The 20,813-nt window shown below is 37.3% G+C and overlaps 1 protein-coding gene across 1 annotated transcript in view; it reads left to right on the top strand.

The window, feature by feature from the left end:
* USP12 (ubiquitin specific peptidase 12) overlaps window positions 1–15,330 on the top strand; it is a 38,854-nt gene extending 23,524 nt beyond the window's left edge. Inside the window, exons 5-9 of the mRNA XM_031049516.2 lie at window positions 5,225–5,301; window positions 5,492–5,575; window positions 7,726–7,923; window positions 9,701–9,779; window positions 12,637–15,330. Of these exons, the coding sequence (XP_030905376.1) occupies window positions 5,225–5,301; window positions 5,492–5,575; window positions 7,726–7,923; window positions 9,701–9,779; window positions 12,637–12,738 (540 nt within the window). The 3' untranslated portion in view covers window positions 12,739–15,330. The remainder of the gene's footprint in view (window positions 1–5,224; window positions 5,302–5,491; window positions 5,576–7,725; window positions 7,924–9,700; window positions 9,780–12,636) is intronic.
* The last annotated feature ends 5,483 nt before the right edge of the window (window positions 15,331–20,813 follow it).

The following is a 20,813-nucleotide window of genomic DNA, read 5'->3' as shown; positions in this document are numbered from 1 at the left end:
ATTCATTTATCTCAACAGACTAATGTACTAGTTTTTTTCTTTAGAAATCTTATGTTCATATAAACATTTGCGCTTTTGCTTTGTTACTGGGAAAATTTCAGCGTCTCATTCATGAATTGTAGGAAAAGGGTTATGTCAATATTAGGAAAATGCTCACTTAAATTTTTGTCAGTGTGATCATAATTGACTTCTCCTCTACTCTACTCTTGTGAGACCCCACCTGCAGTACTGCCTTCAGCTTTGGAGTCTCAGCTCACGAGGAACATGGACCTGCTTGAGTGAGTCCAGGGGAGGCCATGAAGATGCTCAGATATCATCTTCAGCCTTTCGATATTTGAAAGGGGCCTACAAGAAATCTGGAGTGGAACTTTTTACAGGGGTGTGCAGTGACAATACAAGGGGAATGTTTTTAAACTGAAAGATGGGAGTTTTAGATTAGATATTAGGAAGAAATTCTTTACTCTGAGGGTGGTGAGACACAAACAGGTTGTCCAGAAAGGCTGTAGATGCTCCATCTCTGGCAGTGTTCAAGGTCAGGTTGGATGGGGCTTTGAGCAACCTAGTCTAGGAGGTGTCCCTGTGCATGGCAGTGGGGTTGGAACGAGGTGATCTTTAAGATCCTTTCCAACCCAAACCAGCTAAGATTTTATGATTCTAAGAATTTCAAAATTTGGATTAGAGAATGCTAAATTGATGTATCCCTAAGAGCAATGAAGTCTGCTACTTGGGGATGTGGAGTTCTCAAATTTAATGTCATGATGACCTAATGTCTTGCTTACTGATCATAAGTATTGTGATTCAGCTTCGACCAATTTCTAGTTTTGAATTTAAAGCCATTGAAATCAAGAATCTATGGCTGGCTTTTAGCACTGTGACAGTAGACTGGGATTCTCAAAGAACATAACTTAATGTGCAGGAAAAGTAACGCTTTTTTAAATGTCTTTTCACAAGAATTCTGATGTTAGACCCTGAGAAATAAACTACTCATTTGAGCAAGCTATAAAAATTTTTCTCTGGAAATAGATCTATAATAAGAAAAAGCATATATTTCAGTAAAAAATCATAATTGAATTTTAGCAGCTTGAGAAAGAGAAAAAGCAGTACAACCTGAAAATCACAGTAATTCTGTTATGATCTGTGCCTTGGATATAAAAGAACTAAATGACTTTATTTTGTATGACTTCATGCCTATTTTGCTTAATTAGGTAATGAATGTATTTCAGCATGAATACCTTGGAAAGGAAGAATTAATCGAATTAAATCCATATATTTCACATGCAATTTTCTCCATCTTCTAGAAATACCCACCTCTCTTTTATTTCAAAGAAAATAGCTTACTAATGTCATGTATAATGTAACTGCAGATGTTAGATGGTATTTTGTGTAATTTAGGTGATGATTTCTGGCTACCATATTTTCTTTCCTGGTGGGTTTCACCTCCCGAATAACTATCTCATGGCAACTGTCAATTGCTTCTCTTTTAGTTCTTGAAGTGATTTTTCTTTCTTCTTGAAACATGAGTTTAGCTTAGACTCTTAACATGACTGACATCATTACCTTTCCTTATTATGGCATCGTGAGTTACTGCTGTCAGGATTTTGATCTAGATACAGTCTTTAATATGGTTTTTAAATGCTGATATGCTCTTTGCCAGCATACTTTATTAGTTACCAGGCCTATCACATTTTTGATTTTTACTAAGCTGGGTCAGTTCTATTTTTCTATTAGCTATTGGTAAACAGGATACACCATGTCTAATTGCCACTGCGCCTTCTTGGATGGTTGAATTTTAAATTCAGTGTTGTAATGCACATGAGGTCTTAGTATATTAGGGTCTGTTTTCCAATAATAGTAATTTCAATTTCTAATAATCTGTAAACTATTTTATTAGCTTCTGTCTATTCAGTATATGAGCTTGTTTCCAATTAAAACACGGTGACCTGAAAATGAGCACTTAGTATTCACAGCAATAGTACTTATTTAATGTGTCTAAATCTATTTCTATCTTACTTTCAAATATAGTGAGCATATATGATTGTTTTAATGTTTATTGGAAGCTGTTGGCATTTAGACTCGTTCTGGGTTAAGAAATATAATTTAAATGTCAGGAGTACTTGAATACAGCTCATGTGGAAGATTACACAGCAACAGTGGATGAATTAGTGTTTTTTAATGATAAGACAATAACCTTAGTATATTTTTTATTTAAATTTGGAATTTAATGCATACTTAAATATAGAGAATAATATATCTTTGCTCTGAGTGAGAATGAGTATCTTCCAACTGGCCAAACCTACTCAGTGTTCCTAAAATCACCATGGCAAGATTTTGTTCTAATTTGAGTTGTCCTGAGTGTAAAAAAGAGCTTCTTTCCAGGACACACAGTCTCAGCCCATCCTTGTGATGAAAAATTAACTGATTAAAGATTTATCCTCAGTTTAAGTATGGACAGTGGATACAAGAAACATAGATATGATTCTTTAAACGAAGATTTGTGTCGTGGGTCAAGCCACACTGTAAAGTAAATGTTACAATATGGACTGTAAGTTGTCTGTACACACTTTTAATGTGATTTCGTGTTATGATGCTTTCTCCCTTCCTGGGTAGAGGTAGTATGATGAAGTGAATGTTACAAATTTTTCGTGGCTAATTGATAAAAATGATCCAGAAGTTATTTGGTTTTACAGATTTATCTCACACAATTTAAGGAAATTATAACAGTAAAACAAAAAAATGTAATTGACCACATTGAAGTTAAATCTGTAATAGATAAATGTGGGCAATACTTCTACAGAGAAAAATAGGAAATTGCATTGGGTCAAAAGCACCAAATGTATCAATAACATTTTTCTACAGCTGATGGTCTTGCTCTTGTGTTCAAATGACTCTACAGGGTATAAAGTTGTGGCTCAATTCTGCTTTAGACTGAGAGAAGGCAATAAGGAAATCTCAGTAGTCTCTCTTCTGGGAGTACTATAGATACTATAGAAGTGTTAACTATGCCCTACTTTTTTCTCTCTTCCTTTTTTTTTTTCCTAATAAGCCCAAGATAAAACATGTCTTTTGTTTCAGCTTCATTTAAAAATAGTTTCTGGTTTTGCACACATGGGAGCCTACAGTTGCAAAACGTTTTTTTTTTGTCAGTATGCTGATACACATTGCTAGTGAAATTCCAGACTGAAAGAGATACAGATTCCAGGAATTCTGAGTTTTCTGTTTTTTGTGACATTGGTTGTCAGAGTACAACTGAGCTGTTTGTGTGCAGTTATGTCCTTGATGTGAGAAGAACATACCATCCCCTTTAGCCAGCATACTGGAGCACCCAAATTCTTCACAATTATTCAGATACTCCTGTTAGGAGCACTCAGATGGCTGTTTGAACACATCAAGGTTTGATTCTGCAGGTGATGAGATCTTCTGACCATGTCCATCTTTTCTTCATTCTCTATATAATTAAAAGATATACATAGCATTGGTGACTTTAGTCTAAGAACCTTAGTGGTGTTTATTTGACACAAAACCTCCACGGAAGCGGTGGGAGAAGCAGGCTGGTCAGAGTGGGAAGCGACTTTTTTGTTTAATTAAAGCTGTCTGAGTTAATGTTAAAAAAAAGTACTGTTCAAATACTAATGTTCACAACCTCTTCATTTTTAAGACTAGCAATTTCTAAATTGTCAACATAGATGGAAAAAAATCCACTTGGCTGTTCTTTCAATACAGCATTTTAATGGTTCTTCATGATCCTAAGTGCAAAATGGGCCATCTAATCTGAGAGAGGTTCTTTAAGGCTGCATTATCTCTAAGAATGGAAAAATTCCTTTTGTGAACTTCTGGTTTCAGTACGGATCTCTCTTTAACCAAGTACAATGCATCCCTTTCATCTTCTCCATCTCCTCCCTGCACTTACAGTGTCTGTGTGAGATAAAGCTGCCAGTGAAATCTTTGTTGTTTCATGGTATTTTTTTTTTTTTAGACCAAGAGAGGAAGAATTCTCTAATTGCATGTCTGAATAACACTGATCACGAGTCCTCAATTCCAGCTGTCCTAGCTGAAGACTGCAGTAGAGTATTTTCTGGAACTGATGTGTTTTTTTCCTGAGCCATTCTTAATCCCTAGGCTAAGGTGACTTCCACCAGAGTTCTAAGTGTTATGAACTTAAGTTTGGTAATTCCAAAAGCTTTTAACTTCATTTCAGAAGTTTTTGATTTGCCGTGTGGCATTAATTCTCAAAAATAGCTGACTATCTATCTATTTTTTTTCCTCTCCATGGATATTGTCCTTAGGAACTGTGTGGTTGTTATCTCTTGATAAGAGATACGAAGAAAAAATTCCCAATCTCGTTTTGTTCTGAGTTGAAAGGGAACAGATCTCTTTATGTTTTAAAGATCAATTTACTGTAGTTCTCCAGTAGCTGTTTAACTTTTCCTGCTTTCAATCAACAAACTGCAGCCAGGCATCTTTTCTAAAAGCATTTACTTTTGTGCTTAGGAGTATTAAAAGGGAGAGAACATTCTCAACAGTGGCATTGAGTATCTCTAGAGAGGAAACACTAGCAGACAAAGTTAAGGCTGCAGACTGCTGTTTCTTAAACCTTTTGATAACATAGTTGGTTTTCAGGGCAGGTGTGGATTTCACCTGTCACCGTTTTTCATGATTGGTGATGGAATATATTCTCTCCTTCTAGGAATTTCTTTTTGTAAGAAGTGGCTCTGTACTATTCTGTCCCTATCAGACCAAGTCCCAGGCTCTCATTTACTAATTTGCTATCTGCTGCTCATTTAATAGTGTGAATCTAACCAGGAAGAGGCTTCAAAGTATTTGTGCTGTTTATTAAGGACACTATGACATGCAAATACACTGCCCTCAGTGGGAGGGAATCATAGGAGAACAGTGGTGAAAGCACTAAAGAGAACATGATTCTGTTCTTTTGAAAAGGGTGAGGTGTACAAGGAGCTTGGCATTAATATATATTGTTGAGCTGCAGTCACAGCATAATGACAACTGGCATTACACGCCCTCAGACACATACACACTTCCCTCTTTCTGAACAAAATCGGAAACAGATCTAGCAAATCTCTGAAATAGAAAGGCCACTTGTAACAATTTTTAAAAGCCTGTTATAAAGTAAAAGAGACATTCTGTCCATAGAAAATGGTACTGAGAAACAGAGATAAATTTGTATAATTTGGTTTAACTCTTATCTATTGGTTCTTTTCTCATGCAGATAAGCAGCAAAGATGAAGACTTCTTAGACCTTTCAGTTGATGTGGAGCAGAATACTTCGATCACTCATTGTTTAAGGTAGACAGAAAAATTTGAATTTTCCTAGTTTGTCTTTTATCTTTAACTGAAAAAGCGGGAAGTAAAACTAAAAGCTCATGATTCTAGCTTATGTAGACATAAGAGTATAAGATCATGTTTATAATGTACATCTTGTTATGTATATTTCAGAAAACAAAATAGTATCTGTAGCATTTTTTTTTTCATTCAGGGGTTTCAGCAACACAGAAACTCTGTGCAGTGAATACAAATACTACTGTGAAGAATGTCGCAGTAAGCAAGAAGCACATAAAAGGTACGTTGGATTCCAGGAGGACAAAAAATAACCTGCACACTTCATGAAAATACTCTTGATTTCCTTGTGTGTCCGTGTATGAGGCAGGAGGAGAATGTTCTTTTTCCCTTAGTTTTTCTCACTCTTCCTCCACTTAAAAATAACTTAGTTTTCAATTGCTGTAAGAATCAGTTTGATAGCACTTTTTATTCTGATTCAATCAGAATGAGGCTTGTAATGTTTTTTGTTAACTGAGTTTCAGGTTTCTTAAAAGTGCACAGTTGTGCTAAACTTCTGCTTCACAGTGCTCTTGAAAAGCATCAGGAGCTCTGTAGAAGCCTGAAATTCATTATATTTAAAACCAATTCTTGTCTGCCTCATAATCCTTTTAGTCTTCCTTGCACCTTTGAAAAACCTCTGATTTTGTGTACTGTGTGGTATTTATTATCTGGGAAGGTATTTGGTTGAAGGGGTGGGAACACTGACATGCTCTACTGGTTGTACCACTGATTCTGGTTATTTGGTTTAACCATAGATTCAGCATATGGCTTTGTCATATCTCATCTGCAAAGTCTGCCTTTACACATTGCTTAAGCTTACTAATTGGTGTGTGTTAGAAGGTTGTGAAGCCAGGTCTGTCCTGTTGTTTTTGATGTTGCCTGAGCTCTTTTACTGTGTGGAAGGTAATGTGATTCCTGGCCAATATAAGCTGTGTTGGTGTAAACCTGTACTGTAGGCACTGCCATATTGTCAAAACACAGATTTTGTTGTTTGTGCTCTTCATGTGGGGCTTAAGTTCAGTTTCTACAGTCATGATTTTCTTTGGTCCCTATAACAGGGAGCTTATCTGTGATAGTGTCTACTCAGTTAGCAAACGTGGTGTACTGGATCTCTTCAGCAAGAGAGCTATTCTCACAGTAATATTACAAGGAGAGGACTTAATTTAAAAAAAAAATAGAGCAGAAATTGGATCTCAATAATACAATAAATGGTAACCCTTCTGAAAAAGAGTTCCTTTTGGCATCTTTCTGCCCTTTTCCTGCTTTTCCATTTTCTAGTTCATTTGCAGGCCATGGAGAAAATTTGAGTCTAGCAGTGTTTTCCTACAGGTTAGCATCAGTCTGAGTTTAATGAGAAAAAGGGAAGGAAGGTGAGTTTTCAAGGATTTTGTCCCCAGGCCCCTCTCTTTTGAGAAATGTACAGACATAATTCCTGATATTCTGAAAATATGGTCTCAGTAGACAAGTCTGAAACCTGGGCTGTGTTGCTGAGATTGCTGAGCTAGTTTTCAGGGCTGAAATTCATCACAGTGTTGATCTAAGGTAATCAGCTGTGCTGAGAAGCAGAGCACTCCAGCTTGGCCACTCTTCTAGTGTGAACAGATTCATTGCCCAGAGAGCTGAAGTCTGCTGCCAGGCAGCTGTGGTTTGCTGAGGAGGATTTGTAGGCACTGGTACAAGATCTCAATACCTCCAACTAGGGAAAGTGGCCAGTGTGCTCTCAGTAAAACTAGGTAATCTGGTTTTGACTGGCATAAAATAATGCTGCAATATTTGTACAAAATTATTGTGCTAGAACACAGCATTATCTTGTTTGGGTAGAATGGAGTACGATGCAGAACAGTGTGCTTTTTATATCCCTTGGGGATGCTAAATGAAGGGCTTGATATGAAAACTTGGAGTAATACACATGTAATAAAGTGGCGTAACAACGCTTACTTTAAAAAGCTTGTTTGACTTGGCTGGTTTACTGAGTAATTGGCCTGGAACAGGGTATCTGGAACAACTTTGTTGCAATACCTCCACTGTATACCAAGTGGGGTCTAGGTTTTGCCTTTGGGGACTCAGGAAAGCTATAGGTAGGTACATTTAAAAATGAAATTCTATGCTATATGGTCATTATGTCTACATTACTGTATGGGTTCATCGTGGCTGTTATATATTATAGCTTATTGTTCTAAATGCATTTGCAATTCTCAATTGTTAAAATCCACCTTTAGCAATTCAGGACATACTTGTAAACAGCTGAATAGTTGAGCTTCTTTTAATGCTTGCAGAACTATTTTAAGACTTCATTAAGACCGGTTCCTGTTGGTTGATATCAACTGAATGTTTTGGACGGATATTGGAAATACTGTTGGATTTTGGTTTGTTTTTTTGTTTGTTTTTCAGGATGAAAGTAAAAAAGCTGCCTATGATTCTAGCTCTCCATTTGAAGAGATTTAAATACATGGATCAGCTGCATCGATACACAAAACTCTCTTATAGAGTAGTTTTTCCTTTAGAGCTTCGTTTATTTAACACCTCAGGAGATGCCACCAATCCTGACAGAATGTATGACCTTGTTGCTGTGGTAGTTCATTGTGGAAGGTAATAACTCTTATTTTATGCAGGAATTTTTGTGTAGCATAACTATGTTTAAAAAATCAGAACAAAGCACCCACTGTCCCAAAGCTGTGATGGCATTTAAAGACATCTTAAATGTAAAGTTTCTTAGAAAACACTGAGAGGAGATGGTACCAATCCTGACAGCATATTGTTTTGTTGCCGTGATAGTTCATTGTGAAAAGTGATAATGGTGTATTTCACATCACAGATCTTTGTATGAACTTAACTACTTTTAAAACCCCCCACAAAACTTGCAATATCGTATTACTCTATAACATTAAAAGATCACTTTAAAGAAGTTTCTTAGGAAGGAAGGCATTATGGAACAGATTCCTTTACAACGCATTTCCTTTAGGGTGTTTTCTTTTGAAGGCTTGAGCAATATTTTCTGAAATATATCCATATATTACTAATTTTGTTGATTACTTTTGTTTCCTTGCTTTTAAAATATGACTGTTAGAGTTGTATTTGATTTTCCTGTGTTCAACAAATGTTCTTGTGGCTTCAAGTCTTAAAAAAGGCTGCTCTACAAACTGCTTATTGAGTAGATACAAGCCCCGAAGATGAAAATGATGGTTTGACATCTAGAATCACAGAAAATTTATGTTGTGGAGTCAACTGCTTAAAGCTCAAAGCAGGGCTGACTTTGGTATTAGATTGTACTGTGCTCAGTCTTGTGGATAGGAATGCTGATTCACTGCCTCTTTGGGCAGTTTGCTCCAGTCCATCAATGTTCTCAGTCATGCCTCCATTCCTCCCTAGATAGACCTAGGAATACAGTAGAGCTAAGATGACTACATCTCAAGTTGGCCAGAACAGTTTTGGAAAATAAGCCTTTGTGCCATAGTTTTCTTGGACGCTCTTGTTCTGGAGTATAGGGAAAATCTGTTCTGTCCATATCTGACCATTCTGTTCAATTCTGACCATTTCTGTCTCCTTCATTCAGTCTGGAGTTTTGGGACTGCATTCTCAGAGCCATGGCACAATACAAACCTTGTTTTTATTGAGTTATACAATTTGGTACACAGACATGTCCATCACAGGTGGCAACCTTCCCTCCCTGGTCTAGACATAAAATTTGTATGAGTGCTGTTAGCCAGTTCAGGCAGTTCCAAAACTGCTTTAAGTAGTCATCCATTTTCAGTTGTAAGGTTCAGCTATTTCAGAAAGTGTGTTATTTCCTTACTTGAAACCTGATTAGAAATAGAACACCATTAGAGTTGGGTTTTTTTCTGTCATAATTGTGGAGAAATTTCTTGTCTGCCATAACTGAAGAGCTGTGCATTATAGTAGTTTTAATTTAATTGTGAGCCCTCTTGTTGCTGTGAGGATTCTTAGGACTTCTAAATTGTCAGTTTAATTCAGTTTTTGCTTACAGTGGGTCAGATAAAAAGGTTTCTGGTAGAGAGACAAGGTGAACAACAGCAGCTCTGCAGCTTCTTCCTGAAGATCAGAAATAGTTTGGGATTAGTTTTTTAATTTAATTTCTCTATCTCTTCATTTATATTTTCAATGCCTGTGCTGTTTATTCCTCATTTGAAATTATAATCCTTCTTTTAACACAATATTAAATGTAGAGATAAATAGGACCTTCTTATGAAGATAAATGGAGGGTTAAAAAAGGAAAAGCATAAAATGTAGCGGTAGCCATTTTAATTACTGCTAAATATCACTTTTCTCCAAGAAAAATATTTAATGAAATATATTCCTACATACTTATGTGTTACTGTCTGTGTTCTTTCCTAATTTTATTCCACAGTGGCCCTAACAGAGGACATTATATTGCAATAGTGAAGAGTCATGATTTCTGGTTGCTTTTTGATGATGATATCGTTGAGGTAAGCTTTGTGTAACTATAGCCTTTTTTTCTCATACTGACCAGAGCATGTGCACACACTCCCTCCGCCCTCCGTGTACATGATTAATTAAAGGACTGGTGTGCTAATGGAGAGGGTTCAACACAGTCTGAACAAGGACTATCTGAGTGGAGAGCAGCTCCTTGCAATTTGACTGTACTATACTTTGAATACTTTGAATTGCATTTTGGTTTTTATAGTTAGAAGAAGCTTCCTTGTTTATGGCCATTCACCTTTGTTTAACAAGCCATTCCTGTGGCAAGGATACAAGGCAAATAAAGATACATGAAAAACTAGGTGCTTGGTGACAGCCAGCATGGCTTCACTAAGGAGAAAATCTGCCTGACCAATTTGGTGGCCTTCTATGATGGGGCTACAGAACTGATGGACGGGGTGGAGCAGTTGACATCATCTACCTGGACTTGTGCAAAGCATTTGACACTGTCCCACACAACATCCTTGTCTCTAAATTGGAGAGACATCAATTTGATAGGTGGACCATTCGGTGGATAAAGAACTGGCTGGATGGCCACACACAAGCAGTTGTGATAAATGGCTCAATGTTCAGCTGGAGACCAGTAACGAGTGGTGTCCCTCAGGGATCGGTGTTGGGACCAATCTTGTTTAAGATCTTTGTCGGTGACATGGACAATGGGATTGAGTGCGCCCTCAGCAAGTTTTCCAATGACACCAAGCTGTGTGGTTCTGTTGATACACTGGAGGAAAGGAATGCCATTCAGAGGGACCTTGACACGTTTATGAGGTGGGCTGATGCCAACCTCCTGAAGTTTAACCATGCCAAGTGCAAGGTCCTACACATGGGTGGGAGCAATCCCAGGCACAGCTACAGGTTGGACAGAGAAGAGATTCAGAGCAGCCCTGCAGAGAAGGACTTGGGGGTGTTGGTCAATGAGAAAATGAACATGAGCCAGCAATGTGCACTCACAGCCCAGAAAGCCAACAGCATCCTGGGCTGCATCAAAAGGAGCGTGACTAGCAGGTCAAAGGAGGTGATCCTGCCCCTCTACTCTGCTCTCGTGAGACCTCACTTGGAGTATTGTGTGCAGTTCTGGTGTCTTCAACATAAAAAGGACATGGTACTGTTAGAACAAGTCCAGAGGAGGGCCACGAGGATAAGCAGGGGACTGGAGCACCTCCCATATGAAGACAGGCTGAGAAAGTTGGGGCTGTTCAGCCCAGAGAAGAGAAGGCTGCATGGAGACCTCATAGCAGCCTTCCAGTATCTGAAGAGGGCCTACAGGGATGCTGGGGAGGGACTCTTCACTAGGGGCTGTAGTGATAGGACAAGGGGTAACGGGTTAAAACTTAAACAGGGGAAGTTTAGATTGGATATAAGGAAGAAATTCTTTACTGTGATGGTGGTGAGGCACTGGAATGGGTTGCCCAGGGAAGTTGTGAATGCTCCATCCCTGACAGTGCTCAAGGCCAGGTTGGACAGAGCCTTGGAACAGCAGAATTCCCTCCAACAATTTTTACTTTGTCATCTTTCTGTTTCACCAGTTATATTTTATTCTTTATTCAGAGCAAGACTGAGAACTGCTGGTTTGCCTGTATTATATCATCTCACAGTTTTTGCTTGTTCTGTTGTCTTCCTTTTGTTCTCCTTGTCTCTGCTTATGCATGAACAGAAGTATGATTGTGCTGTCCAAGTGCTTTTCCTGCCTTTACTTGAATTAATCCAATCTATAAAATGAATGGTTTATATTTTCCTTACAATGCACAAAAATGTGTATGATTGAAAAGAAGAAAAATGAGTGAGACAGGTATTGGACTTGCATTGTTAATTGGCAGGGCAAGTCGAGTATTGAAGGGTTCTCTCCAAGCCACATTATGGATGGTTTTTCATGCAGGACATGTCAGACATCTAAATATACAGAACTGTTGGGAAAGCAAAAGGATTGCCCCTGTGTCTTAGCAAGATAGACAGTAAAGTGAAATGTCTTGATAGGGTCAGAAGTTCACTTTCCTCCTGGGAAAACAGAGAGAGCTGTAGTAAATTGCACATCATTTCACAAACATCAGGGACAATCTTTCCAGTACCAAAGCAGTAACTTGGCAGTAATGTATTTTTTCCTGTTAGCCCTTCTAAAGAGAAAGTAAATATTTTTTTTTTTGTTCTTAAACCTAAAACAATCTTATTCCAAGTAATGGAAATGAGTTGAAATAAAATCTGCCTAAGTGAAGGAAAAATTATCTTTCTGTCTTTTGGCTGTTAGTAGCCTAATTTCCTTTGATTTAAAATGTGGCAAGAGAGCATGCTTTGAGTTTCTTTTGTAGCTGGAAATGATGATAGTTAAAAGCTGACAATACTCTTTTCACCTTCTCAACTGAAGTTTTTCATCTTTTCCCCCAGATTTTGATTATAGGGAGCTTTCTAAGCTAAGAGGATCACAAGCAATCATTCTGCCTTCTCTTCATTCTCCTCTGCACTGGATTGGCTCATGCTGCTCAGAGTTAGAAATTATAGTTCATACTTACATTTTTGATATTGATAAAAAGTCTTAATGGGATATTGTTGTCTTTTAAACTTTTCCTTGTGAAATTTGAGCAAGCAGTGCACATAAGATTGCACTTACAATTAGGTTCACTTAATACTTAAAAATGCATATATAAAAATATCTATATTTGCTGCCTTCTGTGCAGTTGATGACAGATGGGAAACCAAAGCATAACAACTTTAAGAATTATTTGGATTTTATTACTTTATGTAATTATGTGAGTTATTTTTGTTTTGACAGTAGTTTTTAGGTGGAACTTCATGTCATGTATATGCTATGCAAGATATTCTTACTTTAAATTTTTGCTTTTTTACACACAGAAAATTGATGCACAAGCTATTGAAGAATTCTACGGGTTGACATCAGACATCTCAAAGAACTCTGAGTCCGGTTACATCCTCTTCTATCAGTCTCGGGATTGAGGGGAAACTGTAGTGAAGAGAGATTTTTATGTCTCACATCTCTATCTTGGAATGGAGGAAGCACTGAGTAAAAGGAAAACAGGGAGCTTCAGGTGCAGTGGCACAGTTTGCACAGAACTAAGCAAAGAGTTTGGGATTATTGAGACCTTTGTATCATTTTAATTTTATTTACTCAGGTATCATGCTGACTACACATCTCCACTGCATCCCATAAGCAAAAAGAGAGATACCAGCCACTCTTGCAGGAGCTTTCTGTTAGGTAATACTATCTCCGTGGTCCTAATTCAAAACCCATGACGATCACTGGAGAACCTTTCATGGACTTCAGTGGAATTTGAATCAGGTTCTAACTGTACTGCCAGGTTGGTGCAATAGGAGCATTAGAAATCTGTATTTTATACAGACTTTGTGTGTAAAAGGTAAAGGACTCTTTGTGAACTTAGATTCATGTGCTTAAGTTTAAAACAATGAGGTTCGGGGGATAACGTGTAAGCGAGAAGATATATCTGGGCCCAACACAATTGCCTTCTTGATGGTAGTCGTTTAACTGAAGATATAAACTGGTGTCAGGGAGGCAAGTATGTTTTGCTTCTCTGAAGAAGCTTACGTTATTTATAATGTATGACCGGGAACAATCAGTCAAGATTATGGCTTTTAATCTCCGTATGGGGAAAGATTTGGTTTGTAATAGTTTATTTTTATTTATAAATTATTGTAACTTAGGATCTTGTGTATTGTCCTTTATTCTGACAAGTATTGGAAATTTTATATATTCATTTGAATTAAAACTAATTATGTTTAAATGTTAAGCAAGAGCCAATATACATTCTAAAAATAGTGCTTATGATTTCTCTCAAAAAATTAATAACACAGAAGAGAGATTTCCTTCTGGAGGAACTGGTATCTAAGTGAGGTACTTTAATAAATTGGAATATCCTCTTTCCATTAGTGGGTGAAAAAAGGTGATCAAACTATTAGAAGCCTTCAAAAATGCATATCATAAGAAAATGATGGTGCAGTGGTGGTATACTGGTCTTTATAGTTCTTTAATAGGTTGTTAATGGTTCATACAAATAAGAATGATTTAGATAAAGTAAACCATTTTAAGAATATTATTCCATTTCCTAAAAATTGATCTTTTTCTGTTCCTAGTGGCATGGGTGACTCTCAAAAGCCGCTCAAGGTCTCAAGTACAAATGATGTCTAAGTAATAAGAATAAATAAGTTTGGAATTTCATGAGACTGAAGGTACCACATTCCTCTAAAAATAATAATTCTTAAGTCCCTTAGAGTGAAAATTTCTGAAACTAGGCAGTTTGTCTTGCTTGAGGTCTATGAAGTAGCATTAAGAATTAAATTTTGACAAAACACCTGATCTGTGAACTACTGTGATTTGACATTCTTCCACTTACCAGGACGTTGCCTGACAGTAGCTGAATGTAATTTCTGGAAAGTCATGGGATGTGCATTCCAGATTATGGCAATCAGGTCTTGGATGTCCTTGTCAGTCCCTCTTCAGCTAGTGATTTTTACATTATTGTCATTTTCTAAGGTTATTTTATTGATACTGTTACAACTTTTAGAAAGAATGTCTCCTGTCTGCTGCTATAACTGACTATTTACTTACCTGTATCTTTTAGCTCAGGAAGTGACTTCATCTATTAACTCAGTTGAACAAATCTTTAACAGAATCACTAAATAAATTGGGCTATTTAGCAACTGTCATACTGTAACAAATTACTTTTGTAAAATGCAGAGTTTCTAAAGCTTTCTAAAGTTTGGTTTGGCTGGAATTCTTTTATAGAAGATCGTGTATCATGACTAAACTACCAGCATTGTAAAGTACAGCTTCAAATATTGTGCAAGACGCAGAAAATATGATCTGATTTTTCTAAAGGGATTCAAGTAATTTGAAGTCCTTTATTCAGCTTTCAGTGGCAAAAAGGTTAAGGGGTGAATCAGTTGGATAATGGTGCATGTTAGAAGGATGAAGTCCTTTGCATACTAAAGGTACAGTATCGTAAAAGAACTGTCACATTACTTTTTGTTAATTGAATATCTGGGTTTTTTTCTTTTTTGTTTTTTTTTTTTCTTTTTTTTCTGTTTGGATTTTGTTGGGCTTTTTTTAGGTGTAGTTAAAAGCCGAGATTAGTCACTAAATAGTTTATGCCCTAACAAAATTGAAAAAGTTTTTGTTTTTCACTGGTTTTACTCCTGCTATGTATTTTTATAAGATACTGACTTTTATTTTGTATAGGGGTTTTGAGATAGTATTCCAAATTATATATTTCATTTTTCTTTTAGTGCAGTTGAAATAATTGTAAGTTCTTAATTAAACTGGTATAAGAAACTGCAACTTAAAACACTGAAAAGATAGAAAAGTGCAAAATATAACTGATTGGTATGTAAAACATTATGGGCTTTTTTTCTTGGCTGTAATACAGGGGGGAGCGTGGGAAAGTTGTCAGTTGTTGTAAATGGTGGAAATTATTTGCTGTGTAACTATGTAAATGTTAATTGGGACTACAGTCCTTTATTTTGTATATTGGAGCAAAAACCCTCTATTAAATAAAGTATGTTCTCTAAAGGTAAGTACTGTATGCTTTGTGTATCCTGAATGGTCAGCCAGCTGCCTTGTGTGCTTTTTAGTGTTTTCAAACCTTAAAAGTATCTGGAATTTCCTGTATTAAGCTAACTGCCATGAGCCATAGAAGGAGAAGTGTGTTTAGATATACTGCATTATATATCTTACTAGATGTGTCGTGAAGAAAATAATGCAGTGGCAGCCAAGGTTTTGGTGATGTACTTCTCTAGAATTAGTTTTTAAGTAAGTTGTTTGTTTCTGAGGTGGAGAAGGGAGTGTTTTGAAATACTTTCTTCTATTTCCTCAAAAAAAAATCTGTACCTTGCTATTAAATATACATCTGAGTTACATGAGGGATCACGACTTTGTAGGAGAGAAAGCAGAAGAAAAAAATAGGTTTTGTTACAGTGCCAACATATCAGAAAGACTGACCGAAGAATGGGAGTCCAGCATCAGAAGAAAAAGGTGCAGCTGGTTACAACATCCATGTAGGATCTGTTATCAAGTCATTCTTCACTTGGAGAATATGCTACTGTTTGTACAGTTTTACAAACAGTTCATACCCTGCTATATTCATAGCTGTGATAAACACATTCTTTTACTGCCTGGAAATAATGGCTTTAGGTGTTCAGGTACTTGTAGGAATGGTTAAATCTAGTTGTGTTTTAAGCAGTTAGTCCTTAGGTGACAGTCAGATGTTAGCACATGGGGATTTGATGCTGTTTCAAATTGTCTGATGTGCCCATCAACATCTGCACAGGACTGGTAGGTGTAAGATAAGATCCACATAAGATATGTATCCTTTTAGAGCAACAGCTTTGAAGCCAAACAGGACATCCTGGCTTGTTCCCTGTGTCTCTGTCTAGGGATTTCCACAAGCACTATTGCATATGCTGTATTTGGATCACACACAGTTGAAAGTCTGTATTGCTTGGTTATATTTTTGTGGTGGTATTTGTTAAGTTTAAAACCTGAAGTATTTGAGGCCTCTAGTTGCTTTCATAATTCCCATATTAAAATTAATAGAACTTTACCTTGTGCTACTTGGTCTGGTCTCTCAGCTGTAGGTTTAAGATGATCATGTATAGGCTTACTATTAAACTCGTAACTAAAGGGAATTTTGATATGCGGCATCTTCAGTCTTCATTTACCTGAATTTATTTAGCTTTTTTCCTTACCTTTTCTACAGAAACTTCCAACTGCCTTACCAGAAAGATCTGAACTATGTACAGCTAATGTCATGAACAGATCCTTGTAATTTTCTTCATTGCTTTCTTTGTAACTGCCCATTAAAAATTCGTAGTAGTCCCTCTGCATACTATTACCTGCACAACACTGATTACTAAAGAACAGGGATTAATTCTTACACACAAAGCTTTGTCTACTTACACACAAAGCTTTGTCTGCTTATACACAAAGCTTTGTCTACTTATACACAAAGCTGTGTCTACTTACACACATGAAGAAGTGACATCTTTTTTTTCTGTTTAACTGCTGACTTTGTTCAATGACATAATGCATCTTGGGCTGAATGAGTCTGAGAGTGGGAGCTTGCAGAAGGTCTTGAAAATTCATCAGCAACTGAGTATGTCAAAGAGGGTTTAGTGGTGGTTTGTGTGAGTTGCCTGAGAGCAGTTATTTGCACCTATATTCATAAGTTAAACCAGCAGTATGTGCATCTCTTCAGTTATCTTTCTCTGTAAAATAATCTGTGAGATTTCAGTACATGTTGATAATCCATGGGCTGCAGTATTCCATTGAAGATACTTTTATGACTTATTTGCTAAAAGTTTAAATAATCCAGATGCAGTTTGTTGTTTTCAGGGTGGCTTTACAGTGTAAGCTGTCCATTTTCCCCTCCTGATATTCGTCTGGGTTAATCTGAAGTTTGTGTGTCTTGCAAATTCAGTCTTTATTCTCCCTCCCAGTAATGCAATATGCAGTTTATGGTGTCTGTCTTCTAAGGCTTCAAAGTCCTCTAACCTCTCACAGCATGATAGTGTGAGATGTATAATACATTAGTCTCTTTACATGCAAGCCTCCAAGTACTCAATTATTACTGAAATTAATATTCTACATAATGCCTATTCAAGGGTTACTCATTTTGCAGCAGCTTAGCTACTGATTGATTGTTATAAATGAACTATGCAAGTCAACTACCATGCAAACAAACACCAGCTTTGTCTTTTAAATGCAGACTTCTCTGGAATCTGTTGTGTACCTTTTTAACAGCAGAGTGGTGAGGCAACTTTCTTCGGTCTCTATTACAAAATGTCTGCAAAATTCTGTCTCTTACCATTTTAATTTAGTGAGTTAATTTTTAGGCTAAACATAAGTATCTGCTGTTATGGTTGTTGAATCCCCTTGGGGAAACTCACATAAGAATGTGTTGAATATATAAGGAGGATTGTTTGCAGACATCACTAGTTTTGAAATATAAACTGAGTAATATCTTCCACTTTCTTCCCCACAGTAAAAATGCATTAGATTCTTTCTTTCTCTAGTGGCTTGTGATTGCTGCCTGCATAAGAGATTGTAAGGGCGCAGAAAAGGGCAAGGTACTTTCTACCTCGTGCTTTGTATAGAACTCATGTTGGCAGCACTAGGGAGCTTTAATTACAGAAGGATCATCAGCCATGTCCTTGATCTGTGTTCTGCAGGCTCAGTAATCCAGGAGAGAAAATGTACAGCAGGATCTGTCAGAGAATAGGGAGAACGAGCTTTACAATTATTTATTAACACAGTTGATGTAGAAACAGCGTTTCCCAAAGAGACAAAATACTGCTGGTAATGCAGATTTCTGGTGTTTGGAGAAGTTAGGGTGTGCTCAAAACATCCTGCCGTTCTCAGCTTTTGTTGCTTATTAAAGGGTCATGCCTCTGCGTGTTTAATTTGCTATTTAAGTTTGTATGAGAATTTTCCATCTGTACGCAAAATTGTTAGGTTATGCGATTGTATTAATGATTGCTCCTCCAGAAACAGTTTATGTGTATATGTGAATTAAATGGAATATAATCTCTTAATGGTCCCATTTACAAAGCGTTTTCAGCTGCTCACTAGGATTCAGTTTTGTGTTTTCTGTTACTGATTTTACAGAAAAAACCAAAACTCAATATTTTACTAGCGTGCTACATTATAAAGTGATTCAATACCCATGTGTGCCTAGAAATTTCACTGCTGTCAAATATTGACTGTTCAGCATTTGAGTGTCATCACATTGTAACACAAATTGATATCCATCAGCTGCGTTGAGTGTGATCGTTACGTTATTTCACCTCTATTTCACTAAATGTTGCTTTATTGTCATGGCTGCTTTAATCGGCTCTCATGAGATGTGCTAACAACATTCAGCTCGAGTTACATGCTTTCATGCATGCACATTTATTTGTGTTTCTAGAAGCTGATTATCTTAATGTTATGTCACATCAGTCTTCTCTCCACATCTTTCAAGTCAAGGAAGATTGCTGATGCGCAGCAACTGGTAGTGTTTGCTTAATTACTGAGTTCTATTTCAGAGATGAGATCAGTGCTTGAGATTTTTGCACTGAAAGTATCTGGATCTTTTTGTCTTCTAATCCTCATGCCTCTCCAGTGAAAGTGTTCTTCAATATGTTTGGAGTCATGGGACTGAATTACAGAATCATATTCTATGATTCTAAGACTGAACAAATACAAGCTTAGGGTACCCCTTTCTTCCTCTTTTGAAAGGAGATGCTGAAAGGCATTCAGCATTTCTCAGTAAAATTTTTACAGAACCAGAAATATTTGAAAAAGGGAACATTTGCTGTATAGCAGATATCCCTCAGATTATTACTGAGTTAATAGTTCAGTGTTAGGGACTTGGCAGTATTGCAGAGTGATCTATCAGGATGAGCAGCAGGTTGCATTAAAACTCCTTAGGAATACAAACTGAGGAGTATTTGCTAGTCCCAGTGTATTCTAGCAGATCCCAAACGTCAAAGAGCAGCCACAAAGAACCTTCAATGAGTATTTAGAGAAAAGCTGCGTTCAGCAGGACGGTACATGCTGTGCCTACGCAAGGCTCCAAGACTGGCCACTGTTCCTTTCATTCACCCTGTTTTGGATAAAGGGGAGACCATTTAGAAGATACAATTTTGATATGTATAAGCCAAGTATTCACTCACCCTATTTGCAGTAAAATTCTGGTAACTTTCTGAATTGCAGATTGTTAGGGGGAGGGACTGCAAGTTGAGAGCAAGAGGTGTGTTCCATCAATATACAGCAACACCAAATAGCTTCTTTTTTTCTCTGTATTGCATATAGAAAAATAGGTAATTCACAGGAGGAGACAAAAGTAACAGTAGTTCCCAAACTGTCTTTTGTCTTCCTCCATTATGGGAATTTTAGCAAGATAATGAATATTTCAGAGAAAAAAGGCATTTAAAAAAAGTACAATGCATGATAATTTCGTGCTTCAGTGACTAATAGTAATTGTTAATATAAAGCAGGGAAAAGCTGCTTTTGGACAAATTTAGTAGCTTTAAAAAATACTAGCATATTGAAAGCCAAATAATAAAGGTGAGATGAAAAAAGCCCCAGAGCCTTGAAATCTTTTAAATAATGACCATCCTACTAGAATGGAAGGGGAAAAATGCAGTTGAAAAAGCTGCTTGTGCAGGCTGATGGGACGATCTGAGTTATTTGTCAGCCTTGCTGTGACCCTGTCTGTCCAAGAAATGGCATCTCCTAGTGTTGGTGCTGTATGTCAAGTACATCTGTGTATGTCAGAGGACACTGCTGTGCATTCAAAGGAAGACTTCTGTAAAGAACCTACCTGTGATAATAGAGCACATGAATATTTTGTCTTTAACTGCACAAACACCAGCTTTTAAATTTGGAAATCGAGAAGGAATAATGTGAAACCACAGCTGCCATGTGTCCCAAAAGAACCAGAAATATTTGGTTTATGAGGATGCAGAGCATCACTCTCCAGAGTCCAGGACAATCCAGTCCCACTTCGTGTTTCCTTTCTGGAAAACCTGTGTGATTCAAAGAGCTTCCATAAATCTTTCCAGGAGCACCCCAGCCTGCCTGCCATGCTGCTGTAGTCTGGTGTTGCAGCCACCTACATGAAGTGCACATAAAAAAGCCATTTTATAAAACATTCCTTGCAAAATCTGAGGTTAGCCTGGGTAGAAGGCTACATAACTGGCTGCCTGCTCTTCCACTTGTATGCAACAGGTACAGCAGCTTCTAGGACTTACAACGTTCTTTAAGTTCAAATCATCCTTGTTCTAACTTGCTCGGTTTGGTGGTTTCTGAGGAGCATTTGTCATCTTCTCATGAAGATAATCTCATTAAACTGCTCTGACTCCAACTGCCATTGCTGGCAGGGCACAGAAAGCAAGCGCTTCCTGATGTCTCATGGCTATTTACGTAAGTACTAACCGCAGCACTGCATTTTGTGTCCAGTTCCCTCAGGGCTGGGTAAGATTGTACAGGTCATCATGCAGGGAGATTACAAAAATCC

Source organism: Melopsittacus undulatus, chromosome 2 (genome assembly GCF_012275295.1).
Source record: "Melopsittacus undulatus isolate bMelUnd1 chromosome 2, bMelUnd1.mat.Z, whole genome shotgun sequence".
NCBI classification, from domain to species: Eukaryota; Metazoa; Chordata; class Aves; order Psittaciformes; family Psittaculidae; genus Melopsittacus; species Melopsittacus undulatus.
Note: the sequence above shows the minus strand (reverse complement) of the source record. Positions and strands in the feature narration are given on the sequence as shown.